General features: G+C 43.3%; 1 protein-coding gene across 1 annotated transcript; it reads right to left on the bottom strand.

Annotated features, from left to right (window-relative positions):
- Positions 1-22883: 22883 nt before the first annotated feature.
- Positions 22884-25202, bottom strand: LOC109171696. Its single transcript, XM_019320761.1, has one exon. It carries the CDS (start codon positions 25200-25202, stop codon positions 22884-22886), a length of 2319 nt encoding a protein of 772 aa, XP_019176306.1.
- Between the last annotated feature and the right edge of the window lie 215 nt (positions 25203-25417).

Genomic DNA, 25417 nt, shown 5'->3' with positions numbered 1-25417 from the left:
AAGTTTCGTGAACGGTTCTATCCTGTTCGTGTCAAGGAGGCCTACCTTTGTGCAACCGTCCTCTCCCGAATTCAGCAAGTTCAAACGGAAGATTCGGTTGTATCAATTCGTTATTTAACGAGTGGATGACTGATTGTTCATTTCGTTAGTTATCAATTCGATCGAAGGAATTTGACAAAAGCATTGATTCGGGTTTAACGAGTTGATGGAGCATGCTTTTTGTTAGTTTCGTTGGCTTTCTTTCGTTGGTTTCGTTGGCATTCATTCGTTCATTTCGTTTGTAGCTTGCGTGAAAAAGAGTATTTAAGTTAATATATGTATTTTTTTTTAGCTTATTCATGTTTCATGCATTAGTTACAAATATATATATATATATATATATATATATATATATATATAAATTTGTATATTACTCCATGAAATTGAAGGCAGTACTTATACTATAATTATATGCACTAGTACAAAATTGAGCAAAAAAATATGACTTTAGGCTACCCTTCTTGAAACAAGGGTAGTGTATTATTTTAAAAAAAGAGAGCGATGTGAGTAATATTATATCTCTGTACATAATATTATATGTGGATAGTATTTAGTTTGACTTAGCTATCCTAGACTATAGGAGTAGACTACGTTAGCTCTATCTCCTTAGCTTGTATTATTGGCTGCTCTCTGTTCAGTTAATTCAATTACGATTATTCTCTCACTCATCTGGTATCAGTAGCGTTAGGATTCCTGTTTTTTCTCCTCCTATCACAAGAATGTCGACCAACTCATCTGAGCGAACGGTGACCACCACCACCCCTGCATCTCCGATCACCACCAACCCTCTCTCCTCAGCCCACCATTTCGTGTCGATCAAGCTGACGGCACGAAATTTTCTCTTTTGGCGGACACAACTTGTGCCATTCCTCCGTGGCCAGGGTCTATTGGGCTATGTCGATGGCGAACACCCGTGCCCACCGGCGGTCATCCCCGCAGCTCCGTCCGATGCGTCGACCTCCACCGGCGTCACGCCGAATCCGGCTCATGGTGCCTGGATACAACAAGATCAATCGATCTTGTCGCTCCTTATTTCCAGCTTGTCCGACGAGGTAATGTACCTCGCTGTTAGCCGCGCAACATCCCGGGAGGTGTGGTTGTCTATCACGGCAGAGTTGGGGTCCTCCACGCGTGCTCGTTGCCTCAACCTCCTAGCCCAGTTTCAATCCCTCCGACAAGGGGATAGCTCGCCGGCGGAGTACCTCGGCAGGGCGCAACTTATTGTCGAGGATCTCTCATTGGCCGGCCGGCCAATCTCTCTGGACGAACAAAACCTCTACGTGTTTAGGGGGTTACGTCCAGAATACCGTGCGATGGCGGCGTCGCTTGCAGTTTCCGGCGAACCCGTGACAATCCCGCAGCTAGCTGACTTTCTGCAGGCACAACAATTCATCTTTGCCGATGATTTCACGGCAGGTGGCGCGGCCTTCCCTGGAGATGCCCCGACTGCCATGGTTGCTGGGCGTGGGCGCAGAAATGCAGGAGACGGCGGCAATGGCCGTGGCCGTGGTGGTTCCGGGCGCGGCAACAACCGTGGAAGAGGTGGCAATAACCGAGGCAGAGGCGGTTCTCCCCGATGCCAAATCTGTAGATCGCACGGGCACACCGCGATCTACTGTTTCCGGCGGTACACTGGACAACCGACCGCGAATGTGGCAGTGGCCGGAGATGGCGCTGCGGGTCCGGAAGCTGAGGCGTGATATCCCAACACCGGCGCGACGTCACATGCAACACCCGATTCCACCGTGTTGACTCATTCCGAGGACTATACGGGTGGTGAGGTGCTCAGAGTGGGAAACGGTACAGGTTTGGTTATTTCCAGTGTTGGTCATGCCTCTATTCCCACTCCGTCAAAGTCATTAAATTTATCAAATGTGTTACACGTTCCCGACTTGTCAGTTTCATTATTATCAGTCCAACAATTTACTGCTGAAAACAATGTGTATTTTGAATTTCACCCAACTTGTTTTATTGTGAAGGACTCCATCACACAAGCAGTAATCCTTAAAGGACCGAGTTCGGGTGGTCTATACAAGCTTACGGTTCCCCGGTCACATCTAGCTTTTTTGAGTGCTCGGGCGTCATCCACTACTTGGCATAAGCGGCTAGGCCACCCTCACGATCAAGTGTTGCGGCGTGTGCTTCCGGATTGCCCCGTTGAGTCAAATAAATTCAGTTCGTCAAACACTTGTTCCGCATGTCACATGGGAAAGTCGTGTCGTTTTCCGCTTGATAGATTAGTTCGTGCTAGCAATAATGTATTAGATCTAGTCTATACGGACATTTGGGGGCCTTCTCCCGTTATTTCTGATTCTGGGTTTAGATACTTTGTTCTGTTTGTGGACGACTGTTCACGGTTTACTTGGTTTTATCCGCTACGTGTAAAGTCCGATATATATAATATATAAAGTGTTTGATTCTTTTCGGGTGATGGTTGAACGCTTGTTTTCGCGTTCTATAAAATCCATCCAATCTGATCTAGGGGGTGAATACCGCCGTCTACACACAATTTTTGAGTCACTCGGTATAGTGCATAGGCAATCTTGTGCCTACACGCACGAACAGAATGGTAAAGTGGAGCGCCGGAATCGACACATCGTTGAAACTGGTCTGACTCTACTAGCGGCTGGCTCTGTCCCGTTGAAATATTGGGACTTTGCTTTTGAAACCGCTACCTATCTTATAAACCGACTTCCTTCCTCTGTGTTACAGTTTCAGAGTCCACACTACAAACTGTTTAACACTCCACCGTCATACACGTTTCTAAGGGTTTTTGGCTGTCGCTGCTACCCTTATCTCTGTCCCTACAACCGTCACAAAATTGAGTTCCGCTCCGCGCCTTGTGTCTTCCTAGGTTACCCCGCCTCTTTTAGGGGGTATAGGTGCATGAACCTCACTACTGGAAAGACCTTTATCTGTCGCCATGTGCGCTTTGACGAGAGTTGTTTTCCCTTTGCTACAGGTGCTGCTACACATGTACCCCGTTGTGACACGGGGACCACACCATGGGCCTCCGGGCCGATTGTCCCATATGGTGGACCGTCACCCGCATCACAGGCCGCACCCGTGCCTCTCATCGGGTCTGAATCACCTCTAAATGAGGCTCCTTTGGCCCAGATCGATGCGCCCCCGGTGGCTCGAGGACGTCCGCGTGGTCGTGGTACACGGGCACGGGCCCCGCGTTTTCGTGCCATCCAATCCCGTGGTCACGTCATGAGACTTTGACATATGACACATGACACCGGAGAAGAGTTGCAAGCTCTCACCGCAGTGGCTGATCCAACGTGTTACTCTCAAGCCGTAGGTCACCCACAATGGCGTGACACTATGGATCAAGAGTTCAATGCCCTATTACACAATAACACGTGACAGCTTGTACCCGCTAAACCCGGCATGAACATCATTGGATGCAAGTGGGTCTACCGGACTAAGCGGAAGGCAGATGGCTCAATTGAGCGTTATAAAGCACGCCTGGTGGCCAAAGGGTTCAATCAAGTAGCTGGAGATGACTTCTTTGACACCTTTAGTCCTGTAGTCAAACCGACTACAGTACGCATGCTCTTTTCCTTTGCTGTTTCCTGTAATTGGACTCTACGCCAGCTTGACGTCCACAATGCTTTTCTGAAAGGGCACCTGGCTGAAACCGTGTACATGCGGCAGCCTCCGGGGTACGAGGATACAACTAATCCTGATCATGTCTGTCATCTTTAGAGATCTCTATATGGTTTAAAACAGGCCCATCGGGCATGGTTTAAACGTCTGCATGATTTCTTATTGTCAACAGGGTTTTGTGCTTCCAAAACGGACGTCTCTCTATTCCACTACACTAGTGGGGAGTCACGTGTGTTTTTACTAGTCTATGTCGACGATATCATTATGATGGGCAACAATGCTTCTTTAGTTGACACCATCCTGCAGCAATTGTCCACAACTTTAAAAATCAGGGACTTGGGAACACCAAGTTTTTTCCTCGGGATTGAAACTATCAAGGCGGACTCAGCGGCGGTATATGGGTGATCTCTTGAAACATGCAGGTATGACAGAGTGCAAGCCACTGGCCACTCCAGCTGCTGTCACCCAACCTGTCTCTCCACCGACCCAACCCTTTGAGAACCCTACACAGTACCGGCGTCTTGTTGGTGCCTTACAGTACCTAACCATCACACGTCCGGATTTGTCGTACTCTGTGAATCGGCTTTGTCAGTTTATGCACGCACCAACCTATGAGCACTGGGGTCTTCTAAAGCGGGTCCTTCGGTATGTCAAGGGATCTCAGGACCATGGCCTCCGCTTATCGTGCTCCGAGTCCACCGACATACATGCCTTCTCCGACTCAGACTGGGCTGGCTGTCCGATCGATAGGAAGTCAACCAGTGGTTATGCTGTGTTCATCGGGACTAACCTTGTGTCCTGGGTCTCCCGCAAGCAACGGACAGTGGCCCGATCTTCGACCGAGGCTGAGTACAAGGGTCTGGCGGACGTTTCAGCCGAAGTTACTTGGATAGTTTCCCTACTTCGTGAGCTGGGCCTTCACTCCGGCAAGCCGGCTACTCTATGGTGTGACAATCTCGGGGCTACGTATCTCTGCGCCAATCCGGTGTTCCACGCTAGGACCAAACACGTCGAGATTGACTACCACTTCGTACGGGACAAGGTGGCATCTGGTGATTTCCAAGTCAATTTTGTCTCAACCAAGGACCAGCTGGCCGATATCTTCACTAAACCTTTACCCGCTGCTCGCTTTGGATCGTTACGTGACAAGCTCAATGTTGTCGCCCTACAACCTTGTGCTTGAGGGGGTGTGTGAGTAATATTATATTTCTGTACATAATATTATATGTGGATAGTATTTAGTTTGACTTAGCTATCCTAGACTATAGGAGTAGACTACGTTAGCTCTATCTCCTTAGCTTGTATTATTGGCTGCTCTTTGTTCAGTTAATTCAATTACGATTATTCTCTCACTCATCAACGATATTTTAAACAGGGGACACGGAAGCATCAAGGCTTTCCACGTCCCCCAGATCCGCTATCCTTGTACAAGGGTAGCGGAAAGCCCTGTACAAGGGTAGCGAATGTTCATATCTGTACTAGTGATGGTTTATATAATTCTATTTGCCATGCCTAATGTATCTTTTAAGATGTCTTATGGGAATTGAGTTTTTAAACTGCTGTAACTTCCATATAACTTCTCCTAACTGCTATATTTGCATATATAAATATTTGGAGAAAAATCTGAAAATATGACATGCAATAAACTTGCATTAAACTGAGATATATCACAGTGCTACATTTCTACTGGAAATTTGTAAACAAAGCAACTTAAGCATTTCATTCATCTTCCTGTACCCCATAAGATTAAATCTTGAACCTTGTTTCTTTATATGAAGGAGCTTTAAAGCTTATATGAAAGTGATAACACGTCTGAAGATTTCATATCCTCACTTCCCGTTCACTCAAGAATTTCTCCAACACAACTTATCAGAGTCTCTGTTCCATTTCTCTTGTGAGAATAGAGAAAGCCACCCGAGGCTTGATTTTCCTCTTATTTCCTTCCAGTCTCAAACATTTTCTGAAGTGACTGACCAAGACATTATTGTTTAGACTGCCTCTGATCGTCCCCCTCAAAAAACTTAATTAGCCTCTCATGGAAAGTGATCAGACAATTTCGAAGGTGCACAAAATTCCCTCACATATTACTCCCTACTGCAATTTATCAATAACCCAGATCATGTCATGCCAATGATTATTAAAAAAAATTCATAAAGATTAAAGAGCATATCAACATGAAGCAAAACCTTAACACTCCTAGTAGTGAAATGAAATTCATCAGAACAGAACAACGACCTAAGCAACCAAGTCTTCTCATCATTGAACTCATCTTTAAATGGCAACAAGGTTCTACTTTTTATTCCAAAAACTATCATCTAAATCCCAACATATTGTAGTTTGAGCAGCAGCACGTACAAACAAGCACAGAAAATTCTATGTCTACATCTTATGTACACTTCTATGATTTAGCCATAAGAGAAGCACAAATTGGGCTTAGCTTCCACAATAGATTAGATATTTAATAAATTCATCATGCTTTATGAGTACCGAGATGAGTAGATTAGCTTTGAATTGGACCATAATTTTAGTCATATTTTAATGTTGGGTTCAAACAAAGTCATCAAATCACCTCTTTTTAAGGTAATTTTCATTCCTTGCATTGCATGGATGCAATACAAAATACAAGTGAGGTTGTGTTTGATGCCAAAAAGTGTAAATTCCAACAAAAATTGAAAATTCCACTGCTTGCAAAATATCAGAAAACCGAGAGAATATATCCAAGGCGAACCTGGGCCAATTGAGGCATTTCAACTTTTTAGTACAACAATGTTAATTAATATATATTCACATACACATTTTCAAAGTTAATACTTTTGTTTAAAACAAGACTCGTAATATTACAAATGTAGAAAATACTTCGAATCATTTGAACTTGACTTTTTATATTACAAAGTTATGTGAGATTAATTAATTTATTAACACATTATAAAAATTGATAACTTATAAATATTATAAAATGTATTATAAAGTTTATTTGATTTTTAGTTACTAAAAAAATTTATAAAAGATTTAATATTTATAAAAGACATTTTGGAGCAGTGCCCGTCCCCACAAGAAAAAGTTCAAAATTGAACTCACAATATTTGTTTCAGGGAAAAATTGTAAAAAATGCCCCTCTATAATATGTCAATTATCAATGTTATCCCTGAATTATGAGTAGTGTAAATGTTGCCCCTCAATTATCAAAACGGTGCATATATAGCACCTCCCGTAATGGAAATGTAGTTCCCCGTTAGTGTACGACACCGTTAAGTCGGAGTAAATATGTAATTTAGTTGGGGGACCATAGATCCGTTACGGGAGGGGCTATATGTGCACCATTTTGATAATTTAGGGGCAACATTTACACCACTCATAATTCAGGGGTGACTTTGATAATTAATTGACATATTATAGAGGGGCATTTTTTACAATTTTCCCTTTGTTTCATAATAAATACATTTATATTTTATTTGTATAATGCACTGTTTGCATTTCACAAGAACATATTAATCAAGAAAGAAAATCAAGGAGGTTCGCCCACATACTAAATACTTTATAATCATTTAATATTTCAACCACTTTCAGATTTTTACAAGATTGTAAGATTTTAGAATTTGCACATAATGATGATGTTTTTGAGAACTAGTTTTATGTGTTCACAAAAGAATAAAATTATGCTTATCATTTATTGGCACATTTGGTTTTAAAAAATTTAGTAAACTTGACTAATGAGTAGATTATCAATTTGATCAAAAAAGTTCTTTTAGAGATCATAATTTGTGAAAAAAAAAATTAGTAAACTTGACTAATGACTAGTATTTATGCATGAACCATGAAAAAAAAATTCAAGAATAGCTAGCCAGAAGTAATAAAAGAAAAAGTTGAAATTAAATTGAATTGAATCAACATCCATATATGCATGAAACAATATTTGTTTCATGATAATACATTAGTGTAGTTTTTAGATATTTATATTCTTTTTATATAATACACTGTCTGCATTTCACAAGATCATAATAATCATGAAAGAAAATTGCCTTTAATATGGTTTTTCGCCCATATAGTTACCCGGAGGGTAATAGTTGCAGGAGATAAACATCCAACCAGTTTTACACGTAACCCTAGCACAGCCAATACTCGTGCTACCGCCCCAAACCGCCTGCGTATAATGGTGGCACTCCATGCCGCCGGTGCTAGAATTCGATTTGTGGTCATAGTCCTTCTTCTCATCCATCCACGACTTCACGGCATCCGCCGGAGACAATTCGGCAGAGGCCAACGCTGGAGTGGGTAGCCTGAGCATATGTCATCTTGGAGGAGGGATTTCTTGATGCCATTTAGATTCCTTCCTTATAGCGCTCGCGAATCAATAGTGAAGAGATGAGAGGCAGAGTAGTCCCACTGGGCGTGCCAAAATCTGTAAACACAAAAAAGTAAACCTTGTATATATTCACAAAATTCCTTGTACAGTGTGTGTATAATTCAATGCAAGTACAAAATCTCTGTCTAGTCTTCTGATTCTTCACTGACGTTATCTATGGAAGTGCCTCCAGGATTCAATTAGCGTAGCCTCCGGGATTCAAGTGGCGTAGCTTCCGGGATTTAAGTGGCGCAACTTCCAACAACGAGCGTCATGAATTTAGAAGTAATCAACCCTGCAAAGTTTCAAAAACACATGCAATGGACTCAAGCTGCTTTAAGATCCTCAAATGCCTTCAAAAGACTTCAAGATCTTCGAGACAATCAACCTGCAATGGATTCAAATTGCCTGCAAAATCAACAAAAATGCCTTCAAATCTTCAAGCGTTCTTCAATGCCTTCAGGCTCTTCAAATGCTCTCAACTCCTTAAGTCTTCAAGTTCTTCAAGCTTTCAAGTGCTTCAAGCTTTCAAGTGGTGTTTTGGAATGAAATGAAGGCTCTATTTATACTAGAAGTCTAACCAACATTCATCAACAAACTCCCCTTTTAGTTAACTAATTAATTAATTAATTAATTGGGAAAATGAACCTTGCCCAAGATCAAGTCCAGGTTCATTATTGTATAATCTAATTCAAATTCAAATTAAATTATAATTATCTAATTCAAATATAATAAAATTTATATTATATTTAAATTATAATTATAATTTAAATTCAAATATGAAATAGGCTTGGGCCAATTAATCAATTAATTCAATAGCCCAAATCAAATTTTAATTGGGCTAATTAAATTAAATTAATTTCCATGATCCAATTAATAAAATCGGCCCAATCATCAATCTCAACATTAGCCCAATAACACTTTAATCGGTCCATTTATCGGGTTCAAATTTTCGGTGTCTACAAATTGCCCCCTCGAGACTTGCCGGGACATGCCGCTTAATGTGCTTGGAGTGAGAAAGTCTCGAAATTTTAACACATGGCCATTCAAATCCATGGGAGTGTTTTATAACATCATGAGCCCAAAATTATTCATTGAGCCCGAAATTAATTTAGGATGAAGCTGGTGAATGGATATTGGGCTCATACAACATTTATTGGCCCACGTTGGATACTCCACAACCCAAAATTGAATTAGCAATGTACTACGGTCAAATCCATCAGGACCATCTCAATATTCTAAATTTACTAGGATCAACTTCTCCTCTAGCAACAAATTTGAGTCCTTCAAATTCTATGCATACCATCCGTAATCCCAGCATCACAGTTGAATTCAACCACACAACCATAATTATAATATCATTAGGATTCTAATCCAACTATAACCTCCTTCCTCACAGTACACTATAAATATGGCCTAAACATACCCTCATCCACACCAATCAACGAGATAAAGATCAGGGAAGAATAACCCTGCTTCTTAATCAGGTAATTTCGCAACTTCGTACCCTTCTTTTCCTGTATACATCTTTTATTTGCAGGAACGGGAATACAACCTGGGAGCAAGCATGAATGTAGGAAGCAATCTCACAGACTTCATAGAACAAGAAGCAACGTAAAAAGTGCCAACAAGTAGAATGATCACCGGAGATTGCTGGAGCTGCCCGGTGGAATTTTTTTTGTTTTTGTTTTTTTTTTTGAAGCCGCCGGAGTTGATGAAGACCGCCGGAGTTGATGAAGACCGTCGGATTTGATGAAGACTGCCGGACTGGCTTTTCCTCTTTTTTTTTTTTACTGTCGTAGGAGGCTCGTTGCGATGCTTCGCCGGAGAGTTTTTGTGTTTTTTTTTTTGTAGAAGTCGTCAAAAGGGTAGAAGTAAGGTTACCAGCCGTCGATGGCTTTGTCTTGTTCATCTTGAGGTGGAGGGAAGTTTTTAGCGATGGAGGTGTCTATGGACTGAACTTGTGGTGGATCCATCTCTGTACAAATGATTCTACAGGAAGTGAATGTCTTGGGTGGCCTTGTATTTCCAGTGTGGGGAACAATTCCAAGGAGGGAGGTATTGGCATAGTGAATAAACACAATCACACGGAGTTCTTCGTGGCCGGAGTTTTTTTGTTTTTTTTAGGAGGTTCGTCGAATTGTTGATGCTGCCCCTTCGCCGGAGTTCTCTTTTTTTTTTTTTTTTTTTTTGTAGAAGTCACCGGTTCCGCAGATGATTAAAGGAGGCTGAACTGGTTTTCAAAAGAAAAATTAAAAAAAAAAAACTGAACTGGGAGGACACCATTTTTGTGTGCAGCTGGGTCTATATGCAGGGCTCCCAAGACAACCCTTTTCTCACACCACGTGATTGCAGAAGTGCAGCGCTGACACCATGCTATGCTTAGCTATGGCTGGCCCTACATGAAAACCCTCCATATGTAAACATATTATATCACACTAATACATTAACACCACAAACATATATCCCCACATACGTACATACATAATCTTTTTTCCTTTCCCCTTTTTTTTCCTCTGCTTTTTCCCTTTTTTCCTTCGTTTTCTGTTCTTTTTTTTTTCCTTGTTTTGTCTTCCGTTTCTAACTTTGTTTTGTCTTTCGTTTCTTTTTTTCCATTCTTTTTCTAATCTTTCTTTTTCACTTTTTGCTCTTTACTGTTTTCGATTTTGCTTTTTTTTCTTTTGTGTTTTTTTCATTCTTTGGTTCCTTGGGTTTTTTTTGTTTTGCTTTTATTTTTTATTTTTATTTCTGCTCGGTTTTCATAACTTTAATAATAATAATAATAATAATAATAATAATAATAATAATAATAATATTGATAATAACGATAAACATAACAATAATTATATAATATTGTGTACATATATGTATACAATGTATTAACATATGCAATCCACATGTAGTATATTTATACAATCGTTATTGCATAGATCATGGTCCATAAAATTGTGTGGGCCATAGTTCAAAAATTTGCCATATATATATAATTTATCAATTTAATTTTGTGTTATGTATATGCTATATATTTGTACATAATATATCATAGTTATTGTTCTTTTTTTTTTTTTTTTTTTTTGCAGCGACTTTTCGACTTTGACACATTCAAGATGGTGTACTTTCAAGATCAACGACGTAACGGGCAAGAGGTCATGGTGATATCGAGCAGAAATAGCGATCATCAAGTCACATTAACGGTTAACCCACCCATAGTAATACGTGACCCGCCAAAGCTCACGGTGTCGTATCATGAGAGCAACTGGACCCCTGAGTATGAATGCCCGCCATCCAAGGTGTGGACCTTGCTACCCGGAATGCAGCACCAACCTTCCAAAGACGACCTTCCTACACTGGGGCATCGTATACTTAATGCTGAGGTCTCGTGGAGCCAAGACATAGACTTCGAGGGCGAATTCACTTTTCTAAAATGATATTGGGAGTGGGTTGAAGAAACGCTTCACTTCTCCCATGACACCTTAAAGGAGGGGAAGATATATGATGCTGTGTTTGCGTCATTATTTATATATGACCGTAACATCAACATTGTCAAAGCCTTCTGCGAAGCATGGTGCCCGCGAACCAACACCCTGATCACCTCATCTGGTGAGGTGAGCATATCGCCTCGGGATTTGCACGTTCTTGGGGGACTACCACTGTCCGGCGGCATTTATGACGAACACATCCCAAGTGCCCTGGACCTAAAAAGGGGCCTAAACAAGTGTTGTGCAAGCTTATTCGAGGCCTTTTATCTCTTAAAACAACAAGAGGGTGGCACCCCCTTTGTTCCAGCATCGCGATGGATTGACTTCTGGTGCAGAAAACCGCGAACACATCCAGCTCCTCCACCTGCATCTCAAAAGGACAGGAAATCCTGGCCAAAGAATACCCACAACCCAAGCGGAGAACTTAACAAATCCATCAGGTGGTTAGATGTGAGCAGGACGCCCTTTCTTGAACTTGGCATCTCCCGACGTTTCGAAAAGGAAGCTTACTTGGCCGCGTTTTTATCTTGTTGGCTTTGCGTGTTTGTCCTACCAGGTACACCAACAAGAACCATTCGCCCAGAGACTTTCAAAATAGCATGCATGATGGCTAGAGGAGATAAGATATGTCTTGCGGCTCCAGTACTTGCTAGTATTTATTCTGGTTTAAACTCAATCTCGGAATCCCACTCTCCTGGTCAAATAGGAGATCCGTTTCCAATCCATTACGTGTACGGCTGGCTAGCAACTTACTACCAAACCCACTTTAAGACCCCCAGCCTCACGTTAGCAAACCCAAAGATGGTCACTAATTCTGGAGAAGGTGGTGCAAGGTATTACACCGAGATGGATGCCCGTAAGAAGATATTCAAAGGGGACATTTCTTGGCTCTGTAACTCCCGCAAGGATAATAGAGATTTTATCTTTTACGACGACCGTAGAGGGAGTAGGGAAGACTTTGAGTACTTCATATGTTTGCGCCCCAGCTTCCTTGTTTTGCGCCAAGGGTCTCAATGCAAAGCTGAGCCTTACATGCCGCATCGCTTCAGTCGTCAATTTGGATTCTATCAAGCATATGCCCCCGGCCTGTTGGCGAATGATGTCCGTTATGTTTCACTCACCGAAGGATTCCGGCTTCATCGCCAATATGATAATGTAACACCCCAGATTTTCAAGACATTTAAAACTTATAAAATAAAGGTATTATCTCATTAAATCCCAAAACGTAATACAGGTGTATGGGGTGCTATGCCACACCTGAGCTAGAGAACCCAGGTGCACAGGCTACTAACTAATATCCTCAATAATGTAAATGCATAATATGGCACGCAGGCCAAAAAAGAAACTATCTACTTCTACGTTCCGAGTTCTAGTGCGCTCCAGTGACTTATTCTTCTGTGCCTGAAAGCCAAATATATCTATTCAGCGAGAGATGCTGGTAACCCACTCCAACGCGTTGAAATACAATACATATAGAGATATATATAGATATATGAAAACCATTTTGAGCATGAAGATATATCCTACGAACTCTAGCTTTAAAACCGGGAATGACTTGACAGATAAGGCCAGACACAAGCAACAGTTATAACGAGCATATGCAGTTCACAATAGATAAGGCAGATAAGGCAAAGCATAAACAATAATCATAACCCATCATAAACAATCCCAAATATGAGACCCACAGTCACATCCCAAAGCACTCATAGTCACAACTCGTCCATATCACACACATAACGCACATTGTTGGCGCCACAGGACCGATCGCATGCCCATACATGAGGGTCAGCGCATATAGCTCTAACACAGCCCCGCAGCACCATGCCCCGTATCGCAACACGGGGAGGTCGATCCCAACCGACCGATGAACCGCAGCTCATCATAATGTTTGATCGCAACCAAACAGTGGACCGCAGCCCAAGAGAGTGTCATCTGACCGCAGCCAGGATAAAGGACGAACCGCAGCTCGTATAGAAACGTTTGATCGCAACCAAACGGTGGACCGCAGCCCAAGAGAATGTCATTTGACCGCAGCCAGGAATACCAATCTGACCGCAGCCAGCTTCTGAACCGCAGCTCAGGATAACCAATCCGATCGCAACCGAATTGGGGTAGCACACACACGTAACACATAGCAAGCACATACAACCCACGTTACACATCGGGAAGGGGGATAAAGCGTATAACAACCCTATGCGTGATCCATCACTTACTAAGAATAGTCCTAAGGGGTTCATACTTCCTTCACCTAGGTCAACGGGATACCAATTCATCTAGCATGCAATACAAGAGACTCGTAAACCTACGAACGGTACCCGACACATCAAACTAGACATAGGCACGATAAACGGAGTCCGTTGGGATACCACGGGGATCGGGGAAACATCAAACGGGGAAGCCGAGGTCCCGGGTGGGGTGAGATTCCAGCGGGTAGCCGGTGGGTGGGGGTCCACCCGCCGGCTGTCACTGTTCCGGGCAGCGGGTGCCCGGCGGGCAGCTGCCCGCCCGCCGGCTGCCCGCTGCCGGAGGTACCCGAGATTGCCGCGGGTAAATGGCGGGTCCCCTACCCCCACCTACCCCCCACTGACTCTTTTCATCACTTTTCGCCCCGGGAACCGTTGTGGAACCCGAAACCATGCTTAGACACTTTTCAACGTAATTAACGACAACACATAGACAATTAACGGATCAAATACGATAGACGAACGGCACATAACCTAACATGCTTTTCTAATCATAATCAACACCCAAACATGCGATTTCCCACCCGATAATCCAAGAATCAATGCATACGGTACAACCTAGGGTTCTAATCATTTTTATATCAACAAGAATACGATTCGTCTTCTAATTGCAAGATTCGGTAGGAACAACACATAATCATCAAGGATAGCAATTAATCATCAAGAACATCATAATCATCAAGAACAACACATAATCATCAAGAATCCCAATTAATCATCAAGAACATCACAATTATCAAGAAACTCCCAATATCAAGATTATCAAGATTCCCCATCGAATCATTAAATCAACATCAATAATAATCATAGTAATTCGTTATTCACAATCATACATGGGAAACCCTAAGGGGAAATCATAGCTATGAAAATAGGTTTTGTTGAGACATGGGTTACCTCTTAGCCTTAATTAGTTCCTTGGCTATGAAGGGTCTTTCTTTAAGCTTTCTTGCTTTCTTGCTTTCTTCTAAGGGAATTCTTGGAGCTCTCCTGGGGAGGTGGGGCGTTTATGCGTGTGGGGGGTTCTAGGTGCCTCTTAAGTCCCCTATATATATATTTAGGAGTCCTAATTAGGAACTAATATTATAGGCTTGCTAATTCTATTCCTTTTGGGACTAAGGATTGGGTTCCATGGTCCATAGTGGACCATATTAATTAATTAAAGAGAATCCTAATCATAGTCTGAATAGAAAAAGACCTACTTCCTTTATTCCTAATAGATAACTAGGTCTAGGATTCCTAATCAGAATCTGAATAGTAAATGGTTTACTTTCTTTATTCCTAATAGGCTTAAGGCTCTAATTTAGGCAAGGGCCCACGGTTCATGGTGGGCCTTATTAATTAATTAAAGGGAAACCTAACCGAATTAAATCATATTTAATTATTATTAACGGGATTAATTAAATAATTAATCCGGGATTGAAGGCCGTAACACGGGGTGTTACACTCTCCCCCCCTTACGGGAAGCTTCGTCCCCGAAGCTTGGAAATCATTGCAGGGTTAACGAGTCAAGAGAAGAACCGTGGTCCTATAGAGAAGGTATTCCACGGGGAAATTGTATACTTGCACGCCTTTGTGTGTTGGGTTTTTGGGAACGATTTGGTTTACAGGGCTAAGAGAGTGGGTTTCAAACTTGAGGACACGGTGAATTCAGGAATTAGGATCGAGTTTTCGAGGTTGCAACTTAGGTTGTGAGGTTGCCACTTGTATGGAATCGTTAAAACATGGGATTGAGAATGGGGTCTGAAGGGTAGAAAGGGTTTTGAAATAAGGAAGGGGCCGATTTTCCGAGGGAGGGAAAGGAATTCGGCTAGGATGGGTTAAGGTTTCTCGATCCCAAGTGAATAATCTGGTTAGATGCTTTGATCACGATGCGCCGACGAGCGGATGATCCTCCTTCCTTGGTGTTGGTGCTTGCTTGACTTTAAGGTCCTTGTTAGACCTTGCTTCCCAGGCTAAGGTTTCATCCTTCTCTTCTTTCTTGAGGGAATTTCCCGTGGTGATTCAACCCTTACTTCTTTAATGCGCCCAAGGTCTTGACCGAGTTGGGTCAACCAAGCCAATCTCTTAGGGCACACTTCCCAAATTCTTCCTAAAGTCTCTTGGGAGTCGATGGACTTTGGGTTGAATTTCTCTTCATATTGAATTTCATCTCCTCTTTAGTGGATGAAATTCTTAGTAAGACTTCATGTCTTACCCGAGGTTCGGCATTGTTGTGCCCTGTTTGTGTTATTTTTAATGATGAAGGTGTCCTTGCGTGCCCTTTTTCTTTTAAAGCGCAGTCGGTTACCAAATTTCGTTGTGGGATGACTCGGAGACTTTACGAGTCACCTCATTTCCTTGTGGGTCCTTAATGACCCTTGAAGTCTTGGCGCGAATGTGTTCTTCACCCTTTTGCTTAGCACCATGAGCTACGTAGTTCTTGATTCTATATAACTTGTAAGGAGTCCTCTGATTCGCTCGAACGATGTCCATGGTTTGGAGGAGTCCCGGTCCCTCCTTAGCATTTTGACTTTTAAGGTTTTCGTGGGTTCTTAGTACGAGTTCCCAACTCGCCTCCTTGGTTTGCGCAATCCTTTACGCCAAACATCCCTAGTCGGTTGTATCGTAGGATCCGATTTCAATTACTCGTGCAGTGTAATTGATTGTGATTTCCCGATGGTGTCTCGTGCGTCAAGGTCTTTTATGTAGGACACTATGTTTGGGTGGTCCATGGTTCCTTACCCAAGACTCACATTCCTCAATCGAGGCACACAAGTGCGCCACAAATCAATAAAATGAGGGGTTAAGAAATCAGCACATTGTACCAGTGGGCGCGAGGTGGGCGGTCGTCCGCCTGCCAAGCTCCTGCCAAGGACCCGCCAAGGTCCCATCAAGGACCCGTTGGGGACCCGCGGGAAAGTGACTAGGAATAGTCAATTCCTTCGGGAAAGACCCCAAAAATGGACAGATTCATGTCCTGACAAGTCCCATGCCCTTGTGCACAATAAAAGGGACTTGGATACATAGGATGACCCATCGTACAATGTTTATTGATCCTTAAGCACGAGTTCTAGAGGTAGATATACATACATATATATATCTATGTTTTCTTGGTCTGGGTTTAAAGGGGTGTAAGAAGTGCAAGGGCTAGGTTTCAAAGTCGAGGGGCGGATAGGGTCGATGTCTCAAGGTCGTAATACAGGAAGGAAGGTTGCCACCTTGTACGGGTTTGTCTGTAACGAGGGATCAAGAGCGAGGTTTGGAGTGATAGGACGGATTCTTTAGCGAAATGGTACTTGATTGGCAAGGGGAGGGAAAGGGGCTAAGGACTCTTGGCTTCGAGTGATTATGCCTGTTTGGGGCTTGGTTGTGGCGTGCAGTCGAACTGGTGATCCCTTTTCCTTAGCTTTGTTTGATTCTAAGATTTTCGTTTGATCTTCTCTTCTCGTGTCGAAGTCCCCTTCGTCTCTATGGCTTCCAGGGGAATTCTCGTGATGGTTTCCGTGCACGTTCCCCTCGGATGTCCAGAAGTCTGGACCCAGTCGATTTAGTGGGTCAAACCCCTAGGTCTTGACTCCTAATCATTGCCGAGGGTTCTTAAGGGTAAGGGGGGTTTCGGGTTAGTCTTTCTTGTTCTATTGGGTTTCATCCCTTCCTTGGTGGATGAAATTCTTAGCAAGGCTTTATGTCCTCCTTGAGGTTCGGCCTGTTGCACCTATTTGACGATGTTTTCTGTAGTGAGGGCCCCTGACACATTGAACGTATCGGTTTGCCCGCTCTCGTCAACGCATGGCGTTCTTCAGTGGCGTACGTACAGGCTATGGTTTCTCGTGAAGCCTTCACGGTTTTCGTGCAAGGGTGGGGTGATACGTATTCGTAACCTCCACCTACTTCGCCGATTCCTATCTAACAGCTTATTTTAATATTGAATCAATGAATGTCGGTTCTTCACGCCCCTGGGCAGGGTAAGGGCCTTATGCTGCTCTACGGTTTTTTAACAGGGTTTCCAAACGGAGTGGGGATATGAACTTAGAGTAAGGGCAATAACAATTTAGGGTTTCCGAGGGTTTGGGTTAAGCGCAACAAAGGGTGAGCAAGGTCATGACGGTTGCGAATTTGCTCTTAAGGTAATTAAGGATTCGGGGTGGGAGTTTTCAACAAATAGGGGTATCAAGATGCTGGGGTTTCAGGGCGGATGATATTTTAAATTGGGGTGGTGGGGTCACAAGGTGTCGCGATATACTTACCTTGCACCCAAGGATTCGACTAATGGTGTCGTTCCTTTGCTACTTTAATATGTGTCCTAGTTCTCCTTCCTGTTTGTTGTAGCCGCAACTCGGGTTTGCCGAGATAAGGCAACTTGTTGGAAGGTGCATATCATTTGTCTGACTCGGGGGTTATCGTGGTTACCCTGGGTTGGTACGTATTGCAGTCCGTCCCTTTTAGCAATCATGGCTGTAACGCCTTTTCTTAGTAGTCATCCAAATCTTCCTTTTCTTTGGTCAGGGTCCTTGTCAAGTCTTTTGACGGGAGTTAGGACGAGGCGATTTATCGGGTAAGTGTACGTTACCCAGTTGTTGAAGTAAACTTATCTATTCGCACCCTTACCTGGTGTGGTAAGCGTAGGGGGAGGTTCCTTTAAGTTAGAGAGGGATGAAGTGAGGGGAGGTTATGTGTAGGTTTCACAATCTTACTGCGCGTCCTAAGATTCCTGGATCCTATGTTCCTAAGTACCTAGAGTTCAAGCCTAGTGTCCTAAAGTCCGGTCTTAAGAGTCTTATCCTAGGGTCAAACTTAAGCTCTGATACCAACTGTAACACCCCAGATTTTCAAGACATTTAAAACTTATAAAATAAAGGTATTATCTCATTAAATCGCAAAACGTAATACAGGTGTACGGGGTGCTATGCCACACCTGAGCTAGAGAACCCAGGTGCACAGGCTACTAACTAATATCCTCAATAATGTAAATGCATAATATGGCACGCAGGCCAAAAAGGAAACTATCTACTTCTACGTTCCGAGTTCTAGCGCGCTCCAGTGACTTATTCTTCTGTGCCTGAAAGCCAAATATATCTGTTCAGCGAGAGATGCTGGTAACCCACTCCAACGCGTTGAAATACAATACATATAGAGATATATATAGATATATGAAAACCATTTTGAGCATGAAGATATATCCTACGAACTCTAGCTTTAAAACCGGGAATGACTTGACAGATAAGGCCAGACACAAGCAACAGTTATAACGAGCATATGCAGTTCACAATAGATAAGGTAGATAAGGCAAAGCATAAACAATAATCATAACCCATCATAAACAATCCCCAATATGAGACCCACAGTCACATCCCAAGGCACTCATAGTCACAACTCGTCCATATCACACACATAACGCACATTGTTGGCGCCACAGGACCGATCGCATGCCCATACATGAGGGTCAGCGCATATAGCTCTGACACAGCCCCGCAGCACCATGCCTCGTATCGCAACATGGGGAGGTCGATCGCAACCGACCGATGAACTGCAACTCATCATAATGTTTGATCGCAACCAAACAGTGGACCGCAGCCCAAGAGAGTGTCATCTGACCGCAGCCAGGATAAAGGACGAAGCGCAGCTCGTATAGAAACGTTTGATCGCAACCAAACGGTGGACCGCAGCCCAAGAGAATGTCATCTGACCGCAGCCAGGAATACTAATCTGACCGCAGCCAGCTTCTGAACCGCAGCTCAGGATAACCAATCCGATCGCAACCGAATTGGGGTAGCACACACACGTAACACATAGCAAGCACATACAACCCACGTTACACATCGGGAAGGGGGATAAAGCGTATAACAACCCTATGCGTGATCCATCACTTACTAAGAATAATCCTAAGGGGTTCATACTTCCTTCACCTAGGTCAACGGGATACCAATTCATCTAGCATGCAATACAAGAGACTCATAAACCTACGAACGGTACCCGACACATCAAACTAGACATAGGCACAATAAACGGAGTCCGTTGGGATTCCACGGGGATCGGGGAAACATCAAACGGGGAAGCCGAGGTCCCGGGTGGGGTGAGATTCCAGTGGGTAGCCGGTGGGTGGGGGTCCACCCGCCGGCTGCCCGCCGGCTGTCACTGTTCCGGGCAGCGGGTGCCCGGCGGGCAGCTGCCCGCCCGCCGGCTGCCCGCTGCCGGAGGTACCCGAGATTGCCGCGGGTAGGTGGCGGGTCCCCTACCCCCACCTACCCCCCACTGACTCTTTTCATCACTTTTCACCCCGGGAACCGTTGTGGAACCCGAAACCATGCTTAGACACTTTTCAACGTAATTAACGACAACACATAGACAATTAACGGATCAAATACGATAGACGAACGGCACATAACCTAACATGCTTTTCTAATCATAATCAACACCCAAACATGCGATTTCCCACCCGATAATCCAAGAATCAAAGCATACGGTATAACCTAGGGTTCTAATCACTTTTATATCAACAAGAATACGATTCGTCTTCTAATTGCAAGATTCGGTAGGAACAACACATAATCATCAAGGATAGCAATTAATCATCAAGAACATCATAATCATCAAGAACAACACATAATCATCAAGAACATCACAATTATCAAGAGACTCCCAATATCAAGATTATCAAGATTCCCCATGGAATCATTAAATCAACATCAATAATAATCATAGTAATTCGTCATTCACAATCATACGGGGGAAACCCTAAGGGGAAATCATAGCTATGAAAACAGGTTTTGTTGAGACATGGGTTACCTCTTAGCCTTAATTAGTTCCTTGGCTATGAAGGGTCTTTCTTTAAGCTTTCTTGCTTTCTTGCTTTCTTCTAAGGGAATTCTTGGAGCTCTCCTGGGGAGGTGGGGCGTTTATGTGTGTGGGGGGTTCTAGGTGCCTCTTAAGTCTCCTATATATATATTTAGGAGTCCTAATTAGGAACTAATATTATAGGCTTGCTAATTCTATTCCTTTTGGGACTAAGGATTGGGTTCCATGGTCCATAGTGGACCATATTAATTAATTAAAGAGAATCCTAATCATAGTCTGAATAGTAAAAGACCTACTTCCTTTATTCCTAATAGATAACTAGGTCTAGGATTCCTAATCAGAATCTGAATAGTAAAAGGTTTACTTTCTTTATTCCTAATAGGCTTAAGGCTCTAATTTAGGCAAGGGCCCACGGTTCATGGTGGGTCTTATTAATTAATTAAAGGGAAACCTAACCGAATTAAATCATATTTAATTATTATTAACGGGATTAATTAAATAATTAATCCGGGATTGAAGGCCGTAACACGGGGTGTTACAGATAATATCAACTCCCAATCCAGGGCGACATTTCCCATGAGCCCAGCTGCTCCAAAGAAGCATTTTTCGAACGAGTACAAGGCTTGGTTGATCGATGTGAGTGAAAACCTTCTCGAGAATCATTTCACAGACATAGCCGTTAACGGAAACCCAAACGTACCTGTTGGCGAGGAAGGAACTCAAGGACAAAGAGACCTATTGACCACCTCAAGGAACAATAAAACACCTGCACAAGAGGACATGTCATCTCGGGATAGAGCCTCAGGACATGCCGTTCGAAGGAGCAGGGAGGAGCAAGCGAGGCAGCGAAGCTCGGACGAGGACGCTGGTAGTGATGACGACCAAGATCGCTGTTGGAAACGGCCTAGAGGGAGACCATTGAACCAGGTTAAGATACTTCCCCAAATTCTTTCGTTTCGTATATCGTTGGACTTTGGCCTTTGTTAACGTACATGCACTACTTCTTACAGGATCCTGCCGAGCCACATGTTAGCAACGATGTCCAATCATCAAATCACCAGTCTTCAATGGGACAAAGTGGCGGACGCTCTAATACCCTTGACCTCGAGGTAGAATCCCACCAGTCGACGTTGCCCTTAAACACAACTCCTCAGGAGACGCAACCAGAGCCGTCCCAAGCCTCTATCTTCCCCGGCGAGGAGTCGTTTATATCACAATACATGACTTTCATTGCGGGAGTTTGGAGTAGTATCTGCAGGAAGCTTAATGAGATTCCAGCTGAAAGAATTTCTTCTTTCCAAGGAAGCGTTGAAAGACAACTCCAAGAAATGGGACGGGACGGGGTGGACCTATCAATATTGAAGCGACGAGTGGCCAAGTTCTTTAACAAAGCCAAAGATTACGATCGGGCGCGGTCGCAGCTCTCGAATGCACTGCCCGTTGAAACCCAAGCCACGAAGCTAGTTCTAATGCAAGGTGTCCTTATAGAAGCTCAACGGAAGTGTTCTCAAACCGAAACATTTTTTCTTGATGAACAGAAAACCCTCAAAGACGCCGCTGATCGAAAAGCCCTCCTGGAGAAAACGATAAAGGTTGCGCAGGAAGAGTTGAAGGATATTGAAGCCAAGAACCCGGAACTCCAAGACCGTGTGACGAAGGCTCAAGAACAACATAACGCATCGCAAGAGGCCGTGACCACCGCGGAGGAGGAAGTTAAACGTATTCGAGACTGCCCCACGTTGACAGATGAAGATGAAGAAAAGCTTACTTCAATCAAATGAGAGCTGGAAGCGTATAAGGAAGATCTCATGAGCTTTAGAATACTTTAGGTTTTTTTTTTTTTTTTTTTTTTTTTTTTTGTATAACGCATGAGTTTTATACTTGGAAACAAGACTTGAATACGACTTGAATTCTCTTATCTTTTCAACAATACTTGCAAACAATTGAACTTGAGAATGAACAGAAGCAACTAAGTCTAAACCCAAACGAGTCACTCTAATAGAAATATGACAAAAGAATTCACCCGTAATTACAACATGAATAGAGATGACCCATCTCCAATACATCTACATTATTCGAACAAACGTGACATAAAAGGGACACAAAGGTGTTTATTTTAGTTATGACTGAACTTAGAAGAGGAAGTGTTTCTAAGCTGCCTACGTACTCCTGCGAAGGAGATCAAGTCAAACGTAGTTCAAAGGACCATTTGAATAGGTAGGGCCGTTCACAGTTTAAACTCATGCGGGCCAGGAATTTACCGTACACAGTTTAAGCTCGTGCGGGTCAGGAGCGTCTATGACTTGGGCCCACCCATAGACAAGCGAGATGCATTAGCAGTTTAACCACGTGCTGCATTTTTGGTGGATATCATTCATCATGTAGTCCGTGTGCTTAGGGATGATAGATCTTTAAGAATTTCCCGTTAATAGGGCCAACTCGCACACCATCTTCATCAATTAGCTTGTAAGCACCTCCTGAGTATGCTTCTTGTACCACGTAAGGTCCATCCCATTTTGGAGTCAACTTGTGCCCAGTTTTCCTTGTAATAATGATAGGTCTACGAACCGCCAACACCTTGTCACCAACCTGAAATGAGCGAATCTTTACCCTCTTGTTGAAAGCTCTAGAAATTCGAGCTTGATAGCATTCTAAACTTTGTTGGGCCTGCAATCTCTTCTCATCGAGAGCTTCTAACTCTGCCAACCGCAACTTTACATTATCCTCGTCTGTAAGGCCTTCTTGGATAGCTAACCTTGGAGAAGGTATTTGGCGTTCAAGAGGCAAGACTGCTTCAACCCCATAAACCAGTGAGTATGGAGTGCTTTGTGTTGGTGTACGGTATGTAGTTCTGTATGTCCACAGTGCTTCTTCCATCCTCTCTTGCCAATCACGTTTTGACTTCGACACCACCTTTTTTAGTAGATTGCATAGAGTTTTGTTAAAAGCCTCGGCAAGTCCATTTGCAGCTGCATAATAAGCTGATGAATTTCTTTGCTCGAACTCAAAAAGTTTGCAGATTTTATCCATCAATTTATTATCGAATGGTTTCCCGTTTTCGATTAGGTTATACCGAGGGATGCCAAAACGATAGATAATGTGAACTCGGATGAAATCTGCAACATATTCATTCTTCACTTCCTTTAAAGCCACTGCTTCAGCCCACTTTGAGAAATAATCGGTGGCTGCTAATATATACGAATGCCCTGCTGATGACTTGGGTGTAATAGGACCAACCACATCGAGCCCCCATGCATCAAATGGCCACGATGCTACCGTCGGATGTAGCGGTTCAGGAGGTTGATGGATAAAGTTCGCATGAAATTGACATGCTTGACATCTCCGTGCATAGTCTATGCAATCCTTCACCATCATAGGCCAGTAGTAACCCATTCTTTTGATGTGAAAATGTAACTTAGGACCAGACTGATGAGCACCGCACACTCTAGAGTGAGCCTCCTCCATCGCTTGTAAAGCTTCCTCTTCGCCTAAACATCGAAGAAACACACCATCAAATGAGCGCCGGTATATAGCATCCTTGAAATATATGAAGCGAGGAGCTTGACGTCTTACATCTACCCGCTTACGAGGGTCTTGAGGTAACTTCCCATCAACAAGGTAGTCAATCAATGATTGCCTCCAATCCTCTTTATCTACCTCATAGAAAGAAGAAGTCGGGAGTTCGACAATGTCGTCAAGAGAGCCATCGTCCTCGAAGATTGGAGGGACTACCCATTTTTGGCATACTCGTAGCCGAGCCTCATCTATAGGATGTGATATAGTTGAAGCCAAAGCAGCTAAGGCATCGGCTTGCTTATTATGTTTCCTTGGAACGTGCTCCATCGTAGCATCTCCTAGCCAATGCAGGAGCGTCTTTGCATAACTGTTGTATGGGATCAACTCAGGCTTTTTTACTTCGTAAACCCCAAGTACTTGGTTGATAATTAGTTTGGAGTCCCCATATATGTTAACCCTTAGTTGCTTCATATCGGCTGTAATTTCAAGTCCCAAAATGAGTGCCTGATACTCGGCAACATTATTCGACCAGCGTTCTGTCAAGGTAAATGAATAAGGAAGCACTTCCCCTTCAGGCGTAACAAAGACAACTCCAGCGCCTGCCCCCTCTTTGTGTGCCACTCCATCAAAGTACATCTTCCATGGAGGTAAAACTTCAACCACAAGCACGTCCTCATCAGGTAGGTCACTGGACAGCTCCCATTCGGCAGGAATTGGATGATCAGCTAGGAAATCCGCTAAGGCTTGCCCCTTGATGGACTTCTGGGGTACATAAACGATCTCAAACTGTTGAAATATTAAATACCACCTCGCAAGTCGATCGGAAAGAACAACCTTTGCCATGACATACTTCACTGGGTTTGCCCTGGAAACTAGTCGAATTGTATGTGCTTCAAAATAATGCTTGAGCTTCCTGATGGCGAATACAAGGGCCAGACACAACTTCTCAATTGGCAGATATTTGAGCTCATTTGGCGTCATCATTCTACTTAAATAATAAAGGGCATTTTCTTTCCCATTATCATTCTCTTGCGCAAGTAAAGCACCAACAGAGCTTTCTTGGGCGGAGATATAAAGGATCGGCGAGCGTCCTGGAATTGGAGAAGTCAGCACAGGCGGCTTCATTAAATAGGAATTGATGCTTTGAAATGCATTATTGCAGGCCTCGTCCCATACAAACGGGACACCCTTCTTCATTAATCGGCTAAAGGGCTGACATCTTCCTGCTAGGTTTTATATGAATCTTCTTATATAAGCCAACTTCCCTTGCAAGCTTTTAAGCTCATGAAGGTCCCTTGGCTCAGGCATCTTCATTATAGCGTCGATCTTTGCTTGTTCGATCTCAATGCCCCTATGTCGAACAGTAAACCCAAGGAATTTGCCAGCAGCAACCCCAAAAGCACACTTCAGGG

The sequence above is a fragment of the Ipomoea nil genome, unplaced genomic scaffold (genome assembly GCF_001879475.1).
Source record: "Ipomoea nil cultivar Tokyo-kokei standard unplaced genomic scaffold, Asagao_1.1 scaffold0345, whole genome shotgun sequence".
Classification (NCBI taxonomy): Eukaryota; Viridiplantae; Streptophyta; class Magnoliopsida; order Solanales; family Convolvulaceae; genus Ipomoea; species Ipomoea nil.
This window is presented reverse-complemented; position numbering and strand designations above follow the sequence as displayed.

What these genes read in the sequence shown, in the direction of transcription:
- LOC109171696 (XM_019320761.1), bottom strand. Translation starts at nt 25,202, where the DNA reads ATGAAGAAGGGTGTCCCGTTTGTATGGGACGAGGCCTGCAATAATGCA.